Here is a 23,888-nt window from a genome sequence, read left to right on the forward strand (position 1 = left end):
CTCACTACCATCCTTGAAGATATGTTCTATTGCTCCCCAATTCATAGGTGAGAAACTTAGGCACTTCTAGAGGATACAAGTAATTTGTTAAGTGGTAGAGCCAGGAACTGAACCTCCAGATTCTGGATTTGCTGAGAAGGAAGTTAAACAATATAGAAGAGTTTGAGAATGAAAGAGAGATAAATACTAAGGAAAAAAAGAAAAAGAGAAAACAAAATGTTATGTAGGAATAGCATTTGCACAGTGATAATAAGGGAAACATATGAGGTGTACAAGAGAGATGAGGAAGACCATAAGGTAGAGATGTGGGGTGAGAAGTGAAAGATAAGTTAAGCCTACAATGGCCATAAAGCACAGTCCATGGGTAATACCTAAAATTTGACAAAATATAAGAAGTGTGAGTTAGTTAATTAAACATAGGGAGGTAAATACCAAAAGAATCAGCTCAAAGAACTGAAAGTGGTAACTCTGAGGCAGGGATAAACAGGTAGGAGATTTTTGTTCCTAGCGATAAGTCTTGTAGAAATACCTGACTCTTTGAAATATATACAAGAAAAACTTTACTAAACATTAAAACTAGGGGTGCCTGGGTGGCTCAGTCGGTTGAGCGTCTGATCCAGGCACCCCCAAATTTAGCTTTTAATGAGCTAGAAAGTTCAAGGAAAAATGGAAGAGTAACACAAGGAAGCAGAAATCAGAAAATAATAATGTAAAAGTCCATATTAATGAAAAGATAAAAAGGAAAACCATTTCTAAAGGCATGCAGTGATGTCTCCCAATGTGTCTAACTGCCTAGAAGCAACTATTGTTGTCAATTTCTTGTATATTCTTCCATAATTATTCTATGTCTATACATACAAGTCATTGGTGTGTGTGTGTGTGTTTTAATATTTTTTAATGTTTATTTCTGAGAAACAGAGCACAAGCGGGGGAGGGGCAGCAAGAGAGGGAGATACAGAATCCGAAGCAGGCTCCAGGCTCTAAGCTGTCAGGATAGAGCCCAACGCGGGGCTCAAACTTGTGAACTGTGAGATTATTACCTGAGCCGAAGCTGGACACCAACTGACTGAGCCACCCAGGCGCCTGTGTGTGTTTGTGTGTGTTTTTAAAGCACAAAGGAAACATTCATTATGGGGCATATACTTTCCTTCTGATTAAAAGAAATACATTACCTTCCTTTTTATTGAAAACGCACACACTCAAGAAAATGTGATATATATATATCAATCACACACATTCAGGAATATTATTCAACCTTAAAAAGGAGGAAAATCTTTTCATTTGCAACAACATGGATGAAAGTGGATGGCATTATAATAATTGAAATAAGCCAGACAAAGGCAAACACTGCATGGTGTGTGTGTGTGTGTGTGTGTGTATTTTTTTTTTTTTTTAACAGAAAGTGGAATTTATAGAAACATAATACAAAAGTGGCTGCCAGGGATTGGGATGTGGGGGAAATAGGGACAGGTTGGTAAAAGAGTACAAACTTTCAATAAAGGTCTAGATGGAGGGTGCCAGAAATGAGTGCAGGTAAAAAGGTATGAACACTTCCAGTTATAGGGTAAGTCATGAAAATGTAATATAAACCATGGTGACTGTATTTAATTTTTTTTAATGTTTATTTTTGAGAGCGAGAGAGACAGAGCATGAGTGAGGGAGGGGCAGAGAAAGAGGGAGACACAGAATCTGAAGCAGGCTCCAGGCTCTGAGCTGTCAGCACAGAGCCCGACATGGGGCTCAAACCCACGAACCATGAGATTATGACCTGAGCTGAAGTTGGATGCTTAACCAACTGAGCCACCCAGGCACCCCTGTGGTAACTATATTTAATAACACAGCATTGTGTGTTTGAAAGTTGTTAGGAGAGAAGGTCTTAAAAGCTCTCATCAGGATATACATTAAAAAACCTTTGTAGGGGCGCCTGGGTGGCTCAGTCGGTTAAGCGTCCGACTTCAGCTCAGGTCACGATCTCGCGGTCCGTGAGTTCGAGCCCCGCGTCGGGCTCTGGGCTGATGGCTCAGAGCCTGGAGCCTGCTTCGGATTCTGTGTCTCCCTCTCTCTCTGCCCCTCCCCCATTCATGCTCTGTCTCTCTCTGTCTCAAAAATAAATAAACGTTAAAAAAAAAAATTAAAAAAAAAAACCAAAAACCTTTGTAACTGTGTGCTGAAAGATGTTAACTTGACTAACTGTGGTGATCATTTCACAATACATACAAATATCAAATATACATTGGAAACTAATATAATGATATATGTCAATTATACCTCAATTAAAAAACTAAATAAAAATAAACAAAATCTTTTTTTAAAAAGGATAAGGTCTAAGGCTCTACTGTGTAACAGGTCTAGACCTGATAACACTGTATTATATAATTGAAATTTGCTGGGAGTAGAACTTAAATGCTCTCACACACAAAAAACATATGAGGTGATAAATGTATTAATTAACTTGATGAGAGAAATCCTTTCATAATGTGTATGTGTATCAAATATCACATACAATTTTAGTATCTTACAATTTTGTCAATTATACTTCAATAAATCTTGAAAAAAAACAAATGGTTTCTCTCGAAAATCATTCCATATTAGCACCTAAAACTCTGTTTTAAATCTGCAGGTTTATTGTAATGGGTGACACCTAAAAGTAAAATGTCTAATGGAAACACCACATCCAATAACGAAGGAAAATAATTTATCTTCCTGCCTGCCTTTAGGATACAAGGTTCTGGTTTGCAGTTTTCTAATTGCTAGATAATTATAGTTAAACAGCCCTTTGTGCACTGGGCTAGAAAAGTTATCGCACTGCTGTGACTGCAACTTCACAGTTGTAGTCAGTTTCCAAAACGACTCAGTTTCCAAAACAGGACTCAAAGCACAGATCTAAAACCTTTACACCAGGATGGTTTACAGGCAGTACACCTGGGAGAAGCTTGCATTTGGATTTCCTTGCCTCTAATTGCTTCCTGGGATTAGCCCCATCAAGTATTTCCCTCTCTACTGGGTTTTCCCTCTCCCCTTATAAATGTAATCAAGTCTTAGATCTTTCTAAAAAATAAAAACTTGAGGGGTGCCTGGGTGGCTCAGTCAGTTAAGCATCCAACTTTGGCTCAGGTCATGATCTCACAGCCGGTGGGTTGGAGCCCTGCATCAGGCTCTGTGCTGACAGCTCAGAGCCTGGAGACTGCTTCGGATTCTGTGTCTCCTTCTCTCTTTGCCCCTCCCCTCAAAAATAAACATTAATATACATAAATAAATAAATATAAAAACTTGGAAACAACCTCCACTATGTAAAAATTTCCCAACTATATTTTAGAAAGAGTATCTTACAGGGCACCTGGGTAGCTCAGTCGGCTGAGTATCCAACTCTTGATTTCAGCTCACTTCACTGATCTCAGTCTGTGGGATCGAGCCTCACTTTGGCCTCTGTGCTGAAAGCAGGAAGCCTGCTTGAGATTCTCTCTTTGCCCCTCCCCAGCTCACATGTGTACGCATTCTCTCTCGAAAAAAAAATTTTTTTTAAAGCTTTTAAAAAGTATCTTACCTTAATCCTTAATATTTTGCAAACTCAAGCTTATATTAATCTAGCTTCCTCAGCCAAAACACCAAAGAAGCTGTTTTATTGAAGTCACCCATCACCTATTAACTGCCAAATGCAATAAAAGCTTTTTTTCAGACAATATTGCCTCTGAAGTTTCCTTTGTGGGATTCTGTTCTATCCATCACTTAAATACCGGCATTTCCCAGGGTTCTATTTGCATCCATTTCCTTGTATCAATCCAGGTTAGCAGTCTTTATTTACACTTTAATGAATTCTAAATCTTTTAACCATTACCTCAAACCTCTCTACATATCACTTCCTACTATGCATCTCTAGATACCCCATAAATATCAACAAATAAATCTGTCCACATACATAAACAACCACCTTCCTTGCTAAACTCAAAGATTTGTAATCTTAGGCACAAGTATCTCTATCTAACCATTTGTTCAAGCCAGATCCTACCCAGAAGTCATACTGGACCCTCTTCTTTTTTCTCATTATCCATAGAGTCCCTAAATATATTCACTAAATCCAATTTTAGTTAGGTCCCTCTTAATTTCAAGATTGCAATACAACTGACCCACTTCTGATCCTTCCTGCTTATATTTCAATCTCCTTCACACCAGAGACCAAGTAATCTCTCTGAAATGCAACACTGATCATTTCTTTACCTTACCTTGAATATTCGGATGGCCTTTCATTTCCACCCCAAAATGTTCAGGATAAAAGATATTTCATAATGCAGCCATTGCTTTCCTTTCCAGCCTTACCGAAAGCCATCTTTCTGCATGTACCCAAACCTCCAGCAATTCCAAATTATTTGCTGTTTCCTGTACATAACACACTTTCTTTACAACTCCATGGCTCTTCATCCCTTGTCTCAACTAACAAATTTCTATTTGTCTGTCAAATTATTAGCTAATTTATATTTGTCTGTCTTTGGAAAATTATCTTTAATCCCTTTTGATTGAATAAGGTAGTATCTTAACTTCTGTACCTGTACCACTCTGTTTTCATAGCCTTCCTCATCCTCTACTGAAAGTGCTGGCTGACTCATGAATCATAGCTAACATATAAGCAACTCAAAAGCAGGAAATGGTGTTTAGCACAGTACTGGGCACACGGTAAATACTCCCTAAATGCAAATGAATAAATGATGCAAGAAAGGATACCATGAGGCACTTTTCTTAGTCCTTGCAACCCTATCATTCTCTGATTATCTTGCATTAATTATAAAAAAAAATAATAATAATGCCATGGGTTACGAGTTGTGTACAAGAAATCTGGGGCACCTGGGTGGCTCAGTCGGTTAAGCATCAGACTCTTGATTTCAGCTCAGGTCATGATCTCACAGCTCGTGGATTTGAGCCCCACATTGGGCTCTGTGCTGACAGTGCTGAGCCTGCTTGGGATTCTCTCTCTCCTCCTCCCTCACTGCCCCTCCCCCCATCTCAAAATAAAGAAACTTAAAAAAAAAATTTTAAGAGTTGTTTACAAGAAATTTAAATTTTTTATGTTTACAACTTGGTGATAATCTTCATTTAATTTTATTTATTTTGAGAGAGAGAGAAAGAGAGAGCATGAGTACACAAGCAAGGCAACAGCAGAAAGAGAGGGAGAGAGAGAGAATCCCAAGTAGGCTCCTCAGTGTCAATGCTGAACCTGATGCAGGGCTGGATCTCACAAACCATGAGATCATGACCTGAGCTGAAATCAAGAGTCCAATGCGCAACTGACTGAGCCACCCAGGTGCCCCTGATGGAGCTAATTAAGGCTCATCCAGATCCTTCTAAACCAATAATGACATTAAATCTCGCTGCATAAATTTTTACTGGAATTATCTTAAATTGCAGTCCTCGTGCTTGTGCCTACACATTTTAAGAAATCTTGATATGAACAGTAGTTACATTTTGTATTTTGTTATTACCATGCCCACCTCTACCCCAGACCAACCTAGTTCTAATAATGTTTCGAATTTTGACCTATAATTACCGTGTGGAAAAGGATTTACTTTTTTTTTTTTAATAAATGTTTATTCATTTTTGAGAGAGAAAGCATGAGCTGGCGAGGGGCAGAGAGAGAGGGGGACAGAGGCTCTGAAGTAGGCTCTGCGCAGACAGCAGTGAGTCTGATGCAGGGCTCGAACTCATGATCCAAGAGATCATGATATGAGCTGAAGTCAGATATTCAAATGACTGAGCCACCTAGGCGCCCCCAAAAGATTTACTTTTAATAATGGGTAACTATGAAACTGCTTTTGAATTCAAAGTAAATGAGAATGAGAATAATATCCAACACATGAAGATCATGGAAATTAATGCTAAAGTGGTCTGAGGGAGCATGGGGAGAGGGAGGCTTAAATCATTATTAGTCAATGTAAAACAATCTCCATAAAGAAAAATAGCCTTAAAGACAAAATCATACTACAATGTACCACTCACCTTTAAAGCCCCATAACACAATCCATACAGTAAGGCTACCGCCACAATGCTACAGATAAAACTGTAAAGTGCTGCAAGCAAGCTTGTAGTGGCTAGAGGGGAAGGGAAAAAGATTTAGTATTTTATAAACATTTATGGAAAACACATCTGAAAAGGTCACTGAAAAATATTTAAAATGGTATAATATGGACTACAATGAAATATCTACTCATTTCACTTTTAAAAATTCAGTTAGGTCGGGGCGCCTGGGTGGCGCAGTCGGTTAAGCGTCCGACTTCAGCCAGGTCACGATCTCGCGGTCCGTGAGTTCGAGCCCCGCGTCGGGCTCTGGGCCGATGGCTCGGAGCCTGGAGCCTGTTTCCGATTCTGTGTCTCCCTCTCTCTCTGCCCCTCCCCCGTTCATGCTCTGTCTCTCTCTGTCCCAAAAATTTAAAAAAAAAAAAAAAAAAAAAAAAAAAATTCAGTTAGGTCATCTTATCCTTTCCAGAGATTTTGAAATGACAAAGATGTACTATCCACAATTTTTGATACAAGACAAAATATATTCACCTTGTAAATAATGAAAATTTACACATGGCAGAAGAAATTGGACCTATATTATGCTTCAAGAATGTACCTTATTATTTACAGAAGTATGGGAAAATGAAGCTTGCAGAGGCCTAAAAAGGAACTGGTGATAGATTAGGTATTCACTAAAACTATTAGTCTCTGTAAACAGAATGTGCATTACCCAAAGAAGTAAATTTATACTCTCATGTGTTAATTCTCACAAAAAAGTACAGATATGACTAATTACTAACTAACTAACAACAACAACAACAACAACAACAAATAGATCCACCTCTTCAATAAGTGGTGCAGGGAAAACTGAACTAAGTGCAAAAGAATGAAACTGCACCACTTTCTCACACCATACACAGAAATAAGCTCAAAATGGATTAAAGACCTAAATGTTAAGACATGAAACCTTAAAACTATAAAAGAAAACATAGACAGTAGTCTCTTGGACATCAGTGTTAGCAATATTTTCTTGGCTCTGTCTCCTCAAACAAAAATAACAGAAGCAAAAATAAACAATTGGGACTACATTAAACTAAAAAAGCTTTTGCAGAGTGCAGGAAACTAACAACAAAACAAAAAGACAACCTACTGACTGGGAGAAGATATCTGCAAAGGACATATTCGATAAAGGGTCATTATCCAAAATATATGAGGAACTTATACAACAGAGCACAAAATGGGAGAAAAAAAAAGAAAATAATTCAATTAAAAAGTGGGCAGAGAACCTGAAGAGACATTTTTCCAAAGAAGATATACAGATGGCCAACAGACTCATGAAAAGACATTCAACATCACTAACCATCAGGGAAATACAAATCAAAACCACAATCGGGTATCACCTCACACCAGGCAGAGTGACTAGTATCAAAAAGAAAAGAAAGAACCAGTGTCAATGAGGATGTGAAGAAAAGAGAACCCTCGTGCAACTACTGATGGGCTATAAATTGGTGCAGTCGCTAAGGAAAACAGTATGGAGGTCCTATAAGAAATGAAAAATACCATAGGATCCAGTAATTCCACTTCTGGGTATTTACGCAAAGAAAATGAAAACACTAATTCAAAAAGATATATTCACCCTTAGGTTTACTGCAGCATTCTTTACAATAGTCAAGATATGGAAGCAATCTAAATGTGCATTGACAGATGAATGGATAAAGAAGATGTGTGTATGTATACTATGGAGTATCATTCAGCCACAAAGAAGAATGAAATACTGCTGTTTGCAACAACTTGGATGGATCTACAAGATATTATCCTAAGTGAAATAAGTCAGACAGAAAAAAACCAAATACCATAGGATTTCACTCGCATATAGAACCTAAAAAACAAAACAAACAAAACACAGAAACAGACTCGCAAACACATAACAAACTGGTGGTTGCCAAATTGGGGGAACGTGCAAAATAGGTAAAAGGGATAAAGAGACAAACTTCCAGCTAGAAAATAAATAAATCACAGGGATGAAAAGTACAACACAGGGAATATAGTCAATAATATTGTAATAACTTTTTAGAGTGACAGATGGCAACTGCGTTTATGGTGGTGAGCATTTCTCAACATACATAATTGTTAAATCACTGTGTGGTGCACCTGAAAGTAATATAATATTCTATGTCAACATACAACTATGCTTCAATAAAAGATTGAAAAAATTTTTTTTTAAATTCTGTTCTTACAAGTGGAAAAAATAGGTCCAATGGAATTACTAATAATAAGGACTAGGGAAAGGCTAAGATAGCTATCTTTTATTTTTAAAATATAGATAAAATATAGATTTTTGTTAATAGTGATTTTACATAGTAAACATTTTTAAAACACTTACAGGAAAAGCTTTTCTTTAGGAGATATTTAAAAAACTAACACCTTGCACAAGTTTGTAACCGACCATATAATGACTACTATAAATTACCTACTTGAAGCCCTCTCCATACCCTAAATACTGAAACTGTCTTCCACCCATTAAGTTCTGCTGAAATTCACACTCCTTCAAAAACTTTTCGAAAACTTAAAAAATGCCCTAGATACATATCAACATAGGAAATGCTTAGTTTCTATTTAAAATTTAAGCCACAACAACATTTTATCAACATAAAGAAGTCTGAAGAGAAACAGACCATAAAAGTTACAGTAATTTCTTACCCTTTCAATATGTTTTCCCTAGTTGTCCACTCATCTTTCAAGTAAAATTTTAAATGGTTAAAATAAATAACAATGTATTTTAACCACAGTGTCTGCCAATAAAATTATTTTCAAGTTCTGCAAACCATTACCTATTTCAGAGTAATACTGGCATGGTCTTTCTCATTTTCAAAATAAAATATAAATGTAAGAGGGGAATAAATTTCTAAGTATATCAGTTCACAGCCACATATTCTACTCTAAAAACAGATACTTCTAAAAATCCTATCTAGTTAAATACTTTTACTAAAAGCAGCTGGTTTTGATGTTCCCATTCTAAAGAAATAATAAAGCTCTGAAACCATACTCAGAGACATACCAAATATATACACTAGTTCAAAATCCAAATACATTGGCATGTGTCAGGGGTCAATCTATTTGGGATAGATAACTTTTAAATATTTCATACATCTATACAGATTCTACCTAAACTCACTACAGCTTCTAGTTTTTGACAATAGAACGCCATCACTTCTTACAAAGTAACTCCGCTATTCCTGGATCTTTCAATAAAGTGGCAGACTTTCCTTTTTTCTATCTACAAATTAATTCCTGCTCAGTCTTTATCAAATAAATGCCTTTTTTCTTTCTAATTGAAATTCTAAAATGAAAACTGGAAAAGTATTTTAATGTTCAGTTTATTACTTAATGACCTGTAAAAGTAATACTGTAACCTGTTGTGTTTAAAAGGAAGTACTCACCATTACCACCAAAGATATGAATATCCAATTGTTCACAAAGGTACATAACAAACGTATTCACCTGAGGCAGGAGACCAATGAAAAACACTATTGGGAAACAGAGTGTAAACACTACAGAAGAAAAGAAAAGCATATTAAAAACAGTATACACATCCATCCTTCTGTTCATTTTAAAATCATAAAATGATTTAAAAAATCCAAAATGAATATAAACTACTAAGCAATTTTTAAAAAGATACCATTTTAAGTTATTTCTCTCTGCGTAACTTCTTGGATTTTAAATAATTTTTTTCTTTTATTGAAATGTTTGTTTGAGAGAGAGAGAGAGAGAGAGAGAGAGAGAGAGAGAGAGAGAACACCCCCGAGCAGGCTCTGCATTGTACACTGTCAGTGCAGAAGCTAACACAGGGCTCGAACCCATGAACCAGGAGGTCATGACTTGAGCTGAAATCAAGAGTCAGACCCTTAACCAAGTGAGCCACCAAGCCACCCCTAATTTTTCAATGGCAAAGAACAGCTTTTAAAGTTATTTCAACCATTTTCATATAATAGTAACCTGCAATACAGAATCCAAAGGAAACCTTCCATTGCATCTGTTTCAAGAACAAAAGAATTACTATAATATGTGTTCATCATTAACTTTTTTCATTCATAATAGCCCTACAGTTTTGTTCCTCACTGAGAAAATTATAATAAACAGCAAAGTAAGCTTATTAAAACCATTTTACCTATTTATCAGGGAACTGTTTGTATACAAATAAATTAGTGTTAAGATCTGAAATAAAGATGACTCACCTATAACTAAATCCCTGGCTGATATCAGCACCAGTGGATTAGTGAAAGTTATTCCATATAATTTGAACTTGGTTGTAGTAAGGTTTCTGCTACCATAATCCAAGAGCCAAATAAGACCACAACACAAACAGAAATAAACTGGTCTACTGTAGGCAATGATACGATTATGGCCCTGAAAATGATACAAAAACAAAGTCAAGTTAATTGATTTTATGAATCACAACCAGCTAGTGATATCTGTGATGGCTTATATTCTAAGGATTCAAAATGCATCCATATGGAAGCCAAGTTTCTGACTGTGGCAGAAGGGAATTACAAACATGGGAAGGAAGAAGAATCAAGTGAACCCTGTGATACTGGGCTGAAATTCGAGGTATCAGTATGAGCTTATTATTTTTTTTTAATTTAATAGTATTTGTTTATTTTTTTAATGTTTATTTATTTTGAGAGACAGAGAGACAGAGTGCGAGCAGGGGAGGATCGAGAGAGATGAGACACAGAATCCAAAGCAGGCTCCAGGCTCCGAGCTGTCAGCACAGAGTCCAATGTGAGCCTCAAACTCACAAACCGTGAGGTCATGACCACAGCTGAAGTCGGACACTTAACCAATGAGCCAACCAGATGTCCCTGAAGTTATTATTTTTAATACACACATAACTAAGATATAAGATGTGTGTATACATGTATGAATGCACATATGTATATACATAAATATATTTCCTAGCTTTATCCAGAGAGGACCTAAAAGCAATGGCATTCAAGTAATAAAAATTACTGGCATCAAGATCTTAGTTAAAAAAAAAAAATTTAATGCTTATTTTTATTTTTGAGAGAGAGACAGAGACAGAGCGTGAGCAGGGGAGGGGCAGAGAGAGAGAGGGAGTCACAGAATCTGAAGCAGGCTCCAAGTTCTGAGCTGTCAGCACAGAGCCCAATGTGGGGCCTGAACTCACAAACTGTGAGATCATGACCTGAGCTGAAGTTGGATGTTTAATCAACTGAGCCACCCAGGCACCCAAAATCTTAGTTCAGAGATAGCATTATCTGTTAAAAAACAAAAACGAAAAACCAGGCCTTCACAGAGAAAAGGCTGATTTTGGGCTAGGGTTAGGGAAATTATAAGATAAGCCTGGAACATATTATTGTGAAAAGGAAGGAAGTACTTAAAGAGTGACAAAGATATGTCAAAAGGACAGAAAGGGCAGGTTGGTGAGCTCCCAATGGCCAGATGAGGAACAATTTGTGCATCAAAATAAATAATGTTACTAACATTGTTGTCCACTGAATAAAATATGAATCCATGATTCCATACCAATACAAGTAAGTAAAGACAGAAGGGAAAGTTCTTACAGTAAGAAGTCCACTAATGTGGAAGGAATGATGGAATTAGAAAACTACTACTTGGCAACCATCAAATGATAACTGATTCAGATAAGAAATATCAGTAAGATTTTTACTGAAAACAAGCAGGTGGAAGTTTCCAGGGCAAGGAGACATATATAAAGTCTCTCTATGAGACACATATTAACTCTAGAAGAAAAACAGTAACATTATAAGAAGAAGCAGTTCTCAAGGGAATGGGAGGAAATTTTGTCCTTCAGAGGCAAAATCTGTCCCTAGAGGACATTTGGCAATGTCCAATGACCAATGACCAATATCATTCTGGTTGTCACAGGTGCGGAGTATGCTACTGGCATCTAATGGGTAGAGGTCAGAGATAATGCTATACATCCAATAATGCACAAGACAACACCCCTCCCTCCCACCAATTCTCAACAAAGAATTATCCAGCCCCAGATGTTAATACTGCAGAGTTTGAAAAACCCTGAAGATACTACCCTTAGCCAAAATATGAAAGCACACTAGTGCTAACATCACTAGTAAAAGGATAAATGAACATCAAGTGCTTCCTGATACGAGGCACTGAGAAGAACGTATCATTTTCATAATTTTCCTTTCAAAAAAGCAAGTCCTATATCTAATCAAGAAGAAACATCGGACGAACTCAAATTAAGGGATGGTCTACAAAATAACTGGCATGTACTCATCAAAAGTGTCAATATCGTGAAAGACAAACACATACTAAAGAATTGCTCCAGATTAAAAGAGGCTAAAAAGAACAAATGCAAAATCAGGCATTTTCTATTGCCAACCGAGTCAACAGGAAACACCGGAGTAACATCTGTAGATTCGTACATAGTATTCTATCAATGTTTAACGTCCTGATTTTAATAATTATATTGAATTAATAATATAAAGGAATGCCTTTGTTTCTAGGAAACATACATGGCAGTATTTAGAGGGAAAGGGACGTGTGTCTACAATTCACTCTCAGAAGTGTGTGTGGAGCCAGGGGGGTGGGGAAGGGATGGAGAAGAACTAGAAAGAGAGTAAGTAAATATGGGAAAATGTTCACACAGGGATCTGGATAAATGGCATCAGGAATTCTCTGCATAATCCTTACAACTTTTCCCTAAATTTCAAATTACGTCAAAATTTGAAATTAAAAACAATGCTGCCATATATCAATACACTTCAAAAGCATTCTTACAAAATATTAAACAATCAGTTGAAAGAAAATCATTTGCCTCCTTGTTTTGTTCACCTACACTCTATTAAGTATTCCAGTGTATGGGTAGAAATAATATTCAAGAAAGAAGCATCATCATAAACCGTTCTTGGAGTCTGTTTTTGAACTACTTTAAAGAGAATGCCCTTTGGACTTTCTAAGTATTAAATAAATACTCTATGGTGAGTTCTAAAATTGGATCATACTTCACAAAAAATACTGTATCAGCTAATACTATTTTTCTAAAGTCACAAAGTGAATAATAAGGTTTTTAATCTCCTCCGAGTCCACAGGTCTAAACACTAGATCAACGTATTACTTCTTTCTTCTTCCTCCTAATGGCTACCTAAGCAAAATAATATACAGTTCCCCCTTCTTCAAAATTCTATTTTTTAATACTTACTCATGATTTATTCTTCAAAATTTACTAAATGCAAGTTATGAAATAACTAAGAGTTTTATGAACCATGTCGACCTGATTATCTCCTCCTGAAACAGGCTGTCAGAAAATGAATTATTATGCTCATTTTCAAACTAGATTCAGAGTCCACAATTACAATGCCATTTTACTTCATGCTAATACATCACCTGTATTTCTAGTAGAATGTCAAAACTTAGATGAGAAAATAATAACATAAATCTTAATTCAATCTGACATATAACAAAAAAAGGGGGGGCTTTGATAAATGTTAGGAAATTACAAATGACAGGCATATTAGAATGACTTACATGTCTGGGAGAAGAAGAATCTGGTTGAACACTCTAAAAATGAAACAAAAGACAGATTATAGTACTGAGGTCCTGATAACTTTATAAGCAACTTTCAAAATGCCTGAAATAATTTCAAGTAAAATATTCTACAGGTAAGAAATGACCTATATTAATTCTGTTGAACTATCAACAGCAGATGAAATATCAGCTCCAGATACTGGTGTCACTGTGGTGGCAGAAGAGATCTCAAATCTTTCCAGACTCTTAAGCTTATTGTGGTTCATTAATAATTTGCATCGAGCTTAACATCACTGAGATGGCATATGGTAGACAGGTCCATCTTACTCCTTGGCTCATTACCACACTTAAGTATAGTTAATGTACAATGCTTTCTTATATGACACCACTCCATTCAGGAAATAAGAATTCTTATAAGAATTCTAGCTCTGTCCACAAGTTCCAAACTTACTAAATAATTCCATAGTATTTGTATTAAGTATATTATCTGCATTTTCAAAATCATTTTCGTTTTCAAAATCAAGTTAAGCTGTCTCCCTATAAGAGATTTTATCAACTTTCCATAAAAATGTTCAAAAGGTATTTTGCAGCTACTTCCCAAATCATGGCTTTTCTCCCAAGTTCCAGTTCATTTCCAATAGCATGCCAAACAATTTCACTAGGATTATCTCTTACCACCCTACAACTCTACAATGGACCAAGCTCACTGAGTTTGCCATGGCCCTTGGTTGGACAGGACACCAGGTAAGCTCTAAACTCTTTCAAATCCAACATCTGGCCTCTAAAAGTCTCTGTTCCAGTCCTTCTGTTTATGATATTACTATGCTTCTAGTCAACAGACTTTTAAAATCTAAAACGCTTTTAAAATCTCAGTCATCTTTTACCTTTCCATATCTAACCAGATTAACCTGAGAATAGTGAGCAAAGTTAACGCGGGACAAGAGACACTGAAGCAAGAATTTAAATAGTTTAAGGCAATAAAGGGATGGATTATAATGGTTAGAATGAGAAGAATAAAGGCCAGAAATTTTGACAGAGAATCACCAAATTTAATCAAAGGGACTTGGTTACTTGTTATTACAGACTGAGGAGTAAGGGATAGAGGCTTTGGTATTTGGAGTCAGTATACTATTGTCAAAAGCATAGGAGCTGGGAAAGAAAAACATTTATCAGAAGATGATGATGTGCTATTTTTAAAATGTGCTCTTGGGGTGCCTGGGTGGCTCAGTCAGTTAAGGGGCCAACTTCGGCTCAGGTCACGATCTTATGGTCCATGAGTTCGAGCCCCGCATCAGGCTCTGTGCTGACAGCTCAGAGCCTGGAGCCTGCTTTGGATTCTGTGTATCCCTCTCTCTCTGCCCCTCCACCACTCATGCCCTGTCTGTCTCTCCCTCTCTCTCAAAAAAATAAACACTGAAAAAAAATTTTTTTTCTTAACGTGCCCAAATGCCTCTTAGTATGCCGAACTAACACTTGTGAGAAGGATGAAGACTGTGACACATAAATCTAGACATAATCCATTCAAAGGGATAACAAGGTAATAAAAAAGTGTGGCTTCACTGGCAAGGAGTTGCAGGCTGAAAAGAGGGCCAAATAAAACCTTAAAAAAATTCTCATAAACTAAGAAGTAGTCCAAAGACCAAAGAAGCATCAACAAAGGTAAATAAAGTTATCTGAAAAGTATGATCATCAGAGTAGCATAAAATCACAGATCAACAATGAGGATAATATAAAAATGGAAGATATTATTCACAAGGTACTGATACAGCACTCACAAAGAATGAAGAATGAGAAAGGACATGAATTTGGCAATTAGAGATTATTAACTCATACAAACTGTAATAATTTCAGTAGTGCAATGAGGAAAAAAGTATGGATGGGTCTTGAAGAAATGGAGCAGTTGACACAGGCAGCTTATTCTAGATGTCTGTCTATAAACAGAGAAAGTACAGCTGATGGTATAGACAGAGCTAAACAAATAGTTTTCAGGACGGGGGAGAAGTTCTGCCTGTTAGCATATATTGGGCAAATAACCAATACGAGCAAGGGTTTTTCCTAGCTCAGAAAAAAAGCAAACAGTCCGCATTGACAAAATCCACACTGATTTTGCATGGAAGGTGAAACATTAGGTATCTGAGGCTTCCATTTTTAGAAAACTTAAAATTAATAACATTTGGCACTTTAGACCTACTGTTTAAATAGCAAAGGGATATCAATCTTCTGCTTTCAGTGTCCCAAAGAATATATATACTAGTCTTGACATTTCTCTACCTAACCGATGATGGATTTTAATAAATTTCACCTACAAAAGACTTAAAATATTGGGAGAGGTGGTGTTGGCATTTTTAAAATGAATTTCAAGAATGCTAATTCTTATTTTTAACAAATGACCAAATATTTTAATACCCTTGCCAAAAAAATAGTTCAAGGATGCTTCATTTACATATCATTATTTTTTAAAGTTCGTATGTCCTTTGGTTCCCTATCTGATGTAAACATCTAGGGAAAATAAATTTAAAAATTAATTATCTTACTATAATGCATGAATGATACAAAACCTTCGCCTTTTATCACAAATATCACTCCCTAGTCAGAAAACAAGAGAGATGCTGGTACCTTAAGTAGCGAGTATTGACAGCTGGCTATCACTAGGCAGAACTGGAAGACCCAGATATCTCTGAAGAAGCCTTGTATGAGAAGAACAGATCCCAAAAAAGCCACAAGAATAGCCAGGATGACAGCTAACACATTTTCCAGAATCTCACGATTTCTGTGGACAGAAAAATATACAAGTAAGTACATCATCAATGTAAGAAAGTAACTAGAGCGAAAAAAGGGAAGACCTCAATAACAAGTTGATACTGTCCTTGCTAACATGTTTTTTTGGTGCTGGTTTTGAATAAAGTTTTGGATCACACTGAAAAAGAAACCAGTTTGTGTGGAAAATTAACACAAAATCTTATGTGCAAATAAAGCATGCTACAGTAAATTGTGAAGTTCTAATCATAATGCATAATTTTAATTTCTATTTTAAAAGTTTACTCGTAACATCTGTCACATTTTCTGCTACATTTGTTGCCAAATAACTAACCAACCTGAATAGCAAATAAAAGGAGACACACAAACAAGTTTGAAAAACAAAATCTCAAAACAGTCTCTAGAAAGTTAAATTGAAAAGTGGTTTTATAGGACAAAGTTTGTAACCAAATTTTGACACCAAGTGATTTCATTTTCCACATCTCGAAATCGTCTGAAATAATCTCAAAACTAATTTACTAGAATTACTTCTATACAAGCTATTACATATATTGAGAATGAAGACAGTAATAAAAACCACCAATGCTGCCTCTATCAAACCTGCTGAGACAGTTCCAGATTTTATTAAACTGATGCTGCAAAGAAACAGTATGATGACCCAGATACTATATATAGCAATGGAGAGGATTTTTATATGTCACAGCAAAAAAGAAGAATCTATCTCAATTACTTCTTGGGGAAATTATATTCACAAAATGTTAAATATTTAACTAAAAGTCTTATTTTTAAGAATCATTTACTGACATGGGAACACGCTCAGTACATTTACTATGCAAAGAAAGCAGGACACAAAACTGTATGTATAGGAACATGTACGCTGTTATTTAAAAGAATACACATATGGGTTAAAAAAGACGATATATCAAAATGACACTACTAACAATGGTCTTCTCTGGGTGGAAGGATTATGGTTTGCCCTTGTTGTCTTAAAATCTTCCTGCATATTTCATTTTCTAGAATGGGTAAAGAAATATCTTTATAATCAAAAAAAAAATTTTATTGTTTTTATTAAGTCAATGCCATATTTAAAATCAACTGACCTAAAAAAGTTAACAAGTATCTCTGTACTAGGTTTGTTTCATAGTTCTCTCAGATTAAAACAAGTTCAATAGTGTTTCCAAATCAATAAACACTAGTATTTTCATTTGTTCTTATATGGCAGTTGTGGAATTCTAGATTTGTCAAATCCAATGATCCTTGGCCCTTCCACTACATTACATACTGTTTATAGTTCTCGTCACTCAACGTGTGCTCCCCTTCAGTCTCTGCTAGTTTTAAATTTTGATGAATCCAATTTACCAACTTACTCTTTTACTGTTTTTGGTGTCACATGCACAAAATTTTGCCTAATTCAAGGTCACAAAAATTTTTCTTCTACTATGTTTTTTTTCTAGGAATGTCATTGCTTTAGAGTATACATTTAGACCTAGGATCCATTTTGAGTTAATTTTTATAATTTTATAATATGGTACAATGTAAGTATAAAAGGGTTTTTTTCATATGAAAATCCAATGGTTACAGCACCATTTGCTGAAAAGCCTACCATTTCTCCACTTAACTGATTTGGGATATTATTTTGATGCCATTTAGGCCTGGAGTTTTTTTTGTGGGCAGGTGTTTATCTACAATTTCTATTTAATAGATATAGTACCATTAAGGTAATGTACCATTCAGAATGAACTATGATGATTTATATCTGTCAAGAAATTTGTACATTGTCAACTTTATTCACATACAGCTGATCATAATATTCTATTATCCATTTAACACCTATAGAATCTGTAGTGATATCTTATCTTATTCCTGTTGCTGGCAATTTGCACTTTTCTCTTCTCTTTTTTTCCCTAATCAGCCTTGCTAAAGGTTTATCAATTTAATTGAGTATTTGGTTTCCTCCATTTTTCTCTATTGCTTTCGTTTTCTAGCGGATTTCTGCTTTGTTCTTTACTATTCTCTTTCTTCTGCTTACTTGGGCTTAGTGTATTCTTCTTTCTCTAGTTTCTTAAGATGGAAGGTGAAGTCACTGAATTGGCCTTTCTTCTTATTTAGGGGTATAAATTCTTCTGAGTAATGTGTTACTGTCAGCCCCAATACTGTGACATGTTGTGTTCATTCTTATTCAGTTCAAAATACTTTCTAATTTCCCTCCTAATTTCTTCTTTGATCCATGAGTTATTCTTAAGTATTATTTAGCTTCCAAAAATATTTAGGGACTTTCCAAGGTTCTTTTTGTTTTTAACTTATCGTTAATTCCACTACAGTCAAAGAACACACTAAGTATGACGTGAATCCTTTTAAATTTGACCCTTATTTTATGGACCAGAATATGGTTTATCTTGGTAAATGTTCCAGCTGCACTTAAAAGAATATACATTTTGGGGCGCTTGGGTGGCTCAATCAGTTGAGCGTCCAACTTCGGCTCAGGTCATCATCTCACTGCTCGGGAGTTTGAACCCCACATCAGGCTCTGTGCTGACGGCTCAGAGCCTGGAGCCTGCTTCGGATCCTGTGTCTCCCTCTCTCTGTGCCCCTTCCCCACCTGTGCTCTGTCTCTCTCAAAAATGTATAAACTTTAAAAAAAAAAAAAAAAAAAAAAGAATGTGTATTTCATTGTTCTGAGTGGAGTACCATAAATGTCACTCAACTTAGGTTGGCTGCTGGTATTGTTCAAGTCTGCAATGTCCTTGCTGATCTTCTACATATTTATTCTAATCAATTATTCAGAGAGGGGTATTGAATTACACTATAATGTGAATTTGTCTATTTCTATTTGTCTTTTTTTTTTTAATTTATCTATTTTGAGAAAGAGAGAGAGAGAGAGAGAGAGAGCGCGCGCGTGCCAGAGAGGAGCAGAGAGAATCACAGTCAGGCTCCATGCTGTCAGGGCAGGGCCTGACATGGGGCTCGAACTCATAAACCATGAGATCATGACCTGAGCTGAAACCAAGAGTCAGATGCTCAACCGACTGAGCCATCCAGGTGCCCCTGTTTCTATTTCTATTAGCTTTTATTTTGAAGCTCCGCTTTAAGTGTAAAAACATATAGGATGATTGAATCCTATGAATGAGCTGACCCCTTATCTTTATAAAAATGACCTTCTTTATCCTTAGTAATATTCTTTGTTCTAAAATCTACTGTGTCTGACAATAATACTGCTATTCCAGCTTTACTTTGATTAGTATCAGCATGGTGTAGCTTTCTCAATTCTTTTACTTTTAACCTATTTCTGCCTTTATATTTAAAGGCAGAAATTTCTTATAGACAACAAAGTTGGGTCTTGCTTTTTTCCCCCAATTCAATTTTTGACTTTTTCTATCTTGTCATTTATTTTCTATCTGTCGATATGTTCTTGATCTCTTTTCCTTCTTTTTCTGCCTTCATAATTTTTATGAATCCATTTTATCTCCCTTTTTAACCTCCTAGCTGGAACTCTTACATTTTAGGGGTTGGTTTATTAGGATTATAATATACATTTTATGGCGGTTTGCTACAAGTGATGTTATACCAGTTCATATACTCACATAAGAAACTTAACAGTAGTATGCTTTTATATGTCCCTTCCCAGCCTTATGGTACTGTCATGCACTTTACTTTTACTTGTCATAAATCACACAATACATTGTTATTGTTTTTTTAAATATCCAATTATTAAAGGGACTGAATTAGCAAGAAAAAAAATATCATATATTTAGCCATGTAGTTAACTTACCATTACCAGTGATCCTTGTTCCTTTGGGTAGGTCTGTATTTCCATTTGGTATTATTTTCCTTCTGCCTGAAATATATCCTTCAACATTCTGTAGTGTGGGTCTGCCTGCAAAAATTCTCTGTTTTTTGCAGTCTGAAAACGTCTTTATTTCATCTTCACTTTTAAAAGATACTTTTTCTGGGTAAAGAATTCTAGGTTGACAGTTTTGCGGGTTTTTTTCCTTTCAGTACTTAAAAAATGTTGATCCCTTTTCTTCTTACTTGCATTATTTCCAACAATAAATCTAATGTCTTCCTTATCCTTATTCCTCTGTACAACAGTCTTTTTGTCCTCTTGCAGTTTTTAAAGATTTTTACCACAAGTTTTGAGCAATTACGTGCTCTGGTGTAGTTTTCTTCATGTTTCACGTGCTTGGGGTTCATGAACATTTTTGAATGTGTATGTTTAGCATTTTCATCAAATTTGGAAAGTTTTCCAACTCTTCTTCCAAATTTTTTCTCTCTTCCTGTCTCTTGAAGTTGTCTCACAGCTTACTTTCATTTTCTTTATATGCTCTCTTCACTGGGGGACAGGAGTGGGAGAGGACTCTTTTCTCTGTTTCATTTTGGATAGTTTCTATTGCTATGCTTCCAAGTTCACTAATATTTTCTTCTGTGATATCTAATCTACCATTAATCCCATCTGTTTTATTTTTCATCTCTCAGACATTGTAGTTTCATCTCTATAAAAGAACTATTTCAATAAGTTTGTTTTGGATCTTTAAAAATATCTCTCATGTCTCAACTTTTTTAACACAGACTACAATTAATACTCATTTTTTACTTATTTATTTTTAATATTTATTTACTTTTGGAAGAGTGCAAGGGGGGAGGGGCAAAGAAAGAGGGAGACAGAGAATCTGAAGCAGACTCCACGCTGTCAGAGCGAAGTCTGATGTGGGGCTCAACCCCACAAACTGTGAGATCAGACATTCAACCCACTACCCAGGTGCCCCTTGTTTTAATTTTTTTTCAAGTTTATTTGAGAGACAGAGAGACAGAGACAGAGAGAAAGGGAGGGAGAGAGACATAGAGAGGGACAGAGGGAGGGAGAGAGGGAGAGGAAGTGCTTGTGTGTGTGAGACCAGAAAAGAGACAGGGAGAGAGAAAGGGAATCCCAAACAGGTTCTGTGTTATCACAACAGAGCCCCATGCGGCTTGATCTCAGGCACTGTGAGATCATGACCTGCGCTTACATCAAGAGTCAAATGCTTAACCAACTGAGCCACCCAGGCATCCCCAATTATACTTTTTTTTATGTCTTTGACAGCTAATTCTAACATCTGTGATAATTATAGGTTGGTTTCAATAGATTCATTATTGCCCTCATTATAAATCATGTTTTACTGCTTCTTTGCATGCTTTGTTATCTTTGGTTGGATGCCACTGTGAAAAGTTTTAGGTGGTTAACAATTTTTAGATTTCTGTTAAGTCTTCTTGAACTTTGTTATGCTACTTGGAAACAGTTTGATCATTTTAGGTCTTGCTTTTATGACTCGTTTGGTGGGTCTGGAGCAGTGCTCATGCTAGGGCTAATTACTGCCCACTTTTCAGGCAAGACTTCCCTGAGTACTCTACACAATGCACCATAAAACTTGGATTATGAGTTTTTTCATTCAGACAGGTGGGAACAGACACTATTCCTGTCCCTGTGTGTCAGACACTGTTCCTCTATCTCTTTCACATGCTTCTCCCCTGGCCTCAGGTAGTTTCCTCACATACACTCACGTATCAGTGCTCTGCTGACAGCTGTGGAGACCTGCTATGGAACTCAGAGGTTCTCCCCATGAACAGCAGTCCTCTTTTTGACATTCTGAGCTGGATGCCTTGGTCTCCCTGGACTCGTGGCTCCATTTCCTCAACTCAGGAAGTCTGCTGGGCTCTATTTCAGTACCTCCTCCCCGTGTTGCAGCCGGCGACAAAGCCTGGAAACTCCCTTAAGGCAGTAAGCTGGGGCAATTGCAGGGCTCACATAACGTGTTTCATCTCTTGGGAATCACTGTCCTTTTTGTTGTACCTCCGATGCCTTAAAAACCAAGGTTTTGTGCATTTTTCTTCTCTTTCATTGTTTCAGATAGGAGAGTAAACCCAATCTTTTTTACTTCCATCAACAGGAAGCACCAAGTTTTAATAGAGTAATATTGTTCATTAAGACTACGAAATGATTAAGCATTATTATATTATTTTATTATTATTATATAATATATATTAAGTGCTACGAAATAGGGAAATACAAAAAGTGCTCTAATACCTTTTATATTTAGAGTCATATTACCTATAACCGTGTGATCACTAACACCTCAAATTCTCTGGCTTTTAAGTAGAGTTCCATGATTCTTATTGACAATAAAAAAGATTTCTTGGTATAAACATATTAAAATTGCCACAAAAAAATTTTTAATGAATTCAAGAGAGTCAATGTTTGCGAGCCCTATTAAGTTAAATTTTATCTCAAAAAGGACCAAAACAGAAAACATTTTCCAACTTGGTAACCAAGTAAAAACTTCAATGGGTAATTGGGGACATTTCAATTTAAAAATAAAATCTACATATATCTTTAATATCACACCACATTCTCACCTATCAAACAGGGCCAAAAGTGTGAGTCTGTCAAAGTTAATGCCGATCCACAGCTGGGGTAAGATCCAAAAGCGGTAATAGTGTTTAACCTTTTGAGCAGCTTCTTCAGTTGGACCATAGGTCGCTGCCAAGTCAGGGCTGAGGTCAATGTCTTGCTGCTCCAACAAATCTGTATCGATCGTCAATAGTCTGTTCAACCGAATCTGTGGAAGAGAGAGCTAAAAGAAAGTCAGCACTGAAAGGCTTAAAACATCTTTACTCAAGTCATGATTCAAGGGCTACTTAATCAGCTTGCGGATGATCTAAGCCCCCTCAATTCTCTACACTCCTTATGGATATTTTATGATCATTAAAAACTACAGAAGGTGATAATAGGACATATACTTAAAGCAAACTAATCAATAGGTTTTTAGAAAAGTTGTACTGGGAAAAATATTCAGAATCTTTACATATTATGACTGTATAGCCAGCGAATCTATAAAAATCACTTACAGTGTATCATTAGTGGCTTCCCTTCTCCCTGTCACGTTTGTGGCCTTGTCTCATTAAGCTATACTAAATCTAAGCTCCTCTGAACTGGATTCAATGCTTTCAATTCTCATTTCTTCCTACAGTCTCTATCACTGTAGTTTTCAAATCCCTCCTACATCTCCTTCACTTTTGTTTTGTTTTGGCAGGCTGCTCACCTGACGCTATACAGGAAATTACCACATTACATCTCTTAGCTTTAACTCGTCCATTCAACAGTTCACCAGTTTTCCCTTCCTCTGAAAGAGTCTAGGGGGCCCCTGGGTGGCTCAATTGGTTCAGTGTCTGACTCTTGATTTCAGCTCAGGTCATAGTCTCACAGTTCATGGGACTGGGCCTCCCACAACGTGCTCTGCGCTCACAGTGAAGAATCTGCTTGGGATTCTCTCTCTCCTTCTCTCTCCGCCCCTTGTTCATGCGTGCTCATTCTCTGTCTCTCCCAAAAATAAATAAACATTAAAAAAAATTTTTTTTAATTAAATTAAGGGGTGCCTAGGTGGCTCAGTCGGTTTAGCGTCTGACTTGGGCTCAGGTAATGATCTCATGGCTCATGAGTTCGAGCCCCATGTTCGAGCCCCTGGAGCCTGCTTCAGATTCTGTGACTCCGTCTCTGTCTGCTCCTCCCCTGCTCACTCTCTCTCTCTCAAAAATAAACATTAAAAAATGTTAAAAATAATAACATAAATAAAAATAAAAAT

At 36.3% G+C, this 23,888-nt stretch overlaps 1 protein-coding gene across 8 annotated transcripts in view; it reads right to left on the minus strand.

Annotated features, from left to right (window-relative positions):
- PCNX1 (pecanex 1) overlaps positions 1-23,888 on the minus strand; it is a 171,424-nt gene that overhangs the window by 50,202 nt on the left and 97,334 nt on the right. For 6 of the 8 annotated variants that reach the window (XM_049612541.1, XM_049612545.1, XM_049612540.1 and 3 more), the window contains 6 exons: positions 22,663-22,880; positions 16,135-16,288; positions 13,519-13,551; positions 10,221-10,392; positions 9,426-9,536; positions 5,986-6,077 (listed from right to left, as the gene is read on the minus strand). In XM_049612541.1, the coding sequence (XP_049468498.1) occupies positions 5,986-6,077; positions 9,426-9,536; positions 10,221-10,392; positions 13,519-13,551; positions 16,135-16,288; positions 22,663-22,880 (780 nt within the window). The remainder of the gene's footprint in view (positions 1-5,985; positions 6,078-9,425; positions 9,537-10,220; positions 10,393-13,518; positions 13,552-16,134; positions 16,289-22,662; positions 22,881-23,888) is intronic. The other 2 variants (XM_049612542.1, XM_049612547.1) reach the window with 1 other exon arrangement.

This window comes from Panthera uncia (assembly GCF_023721935.1).
Source record: "Panthera uncia isolate 11264 chromosome B3 unlocalized genomic scaffold, Puncia_PCG_1.0 HiC_scaffold_1, whole genome shotgun sequence".
Taxonomy (NCBI): Eukaryota; Metazoa; Chordata; class Mammalia; order Carnivora; family Felidae; genus Panthera; species Panthera uncia.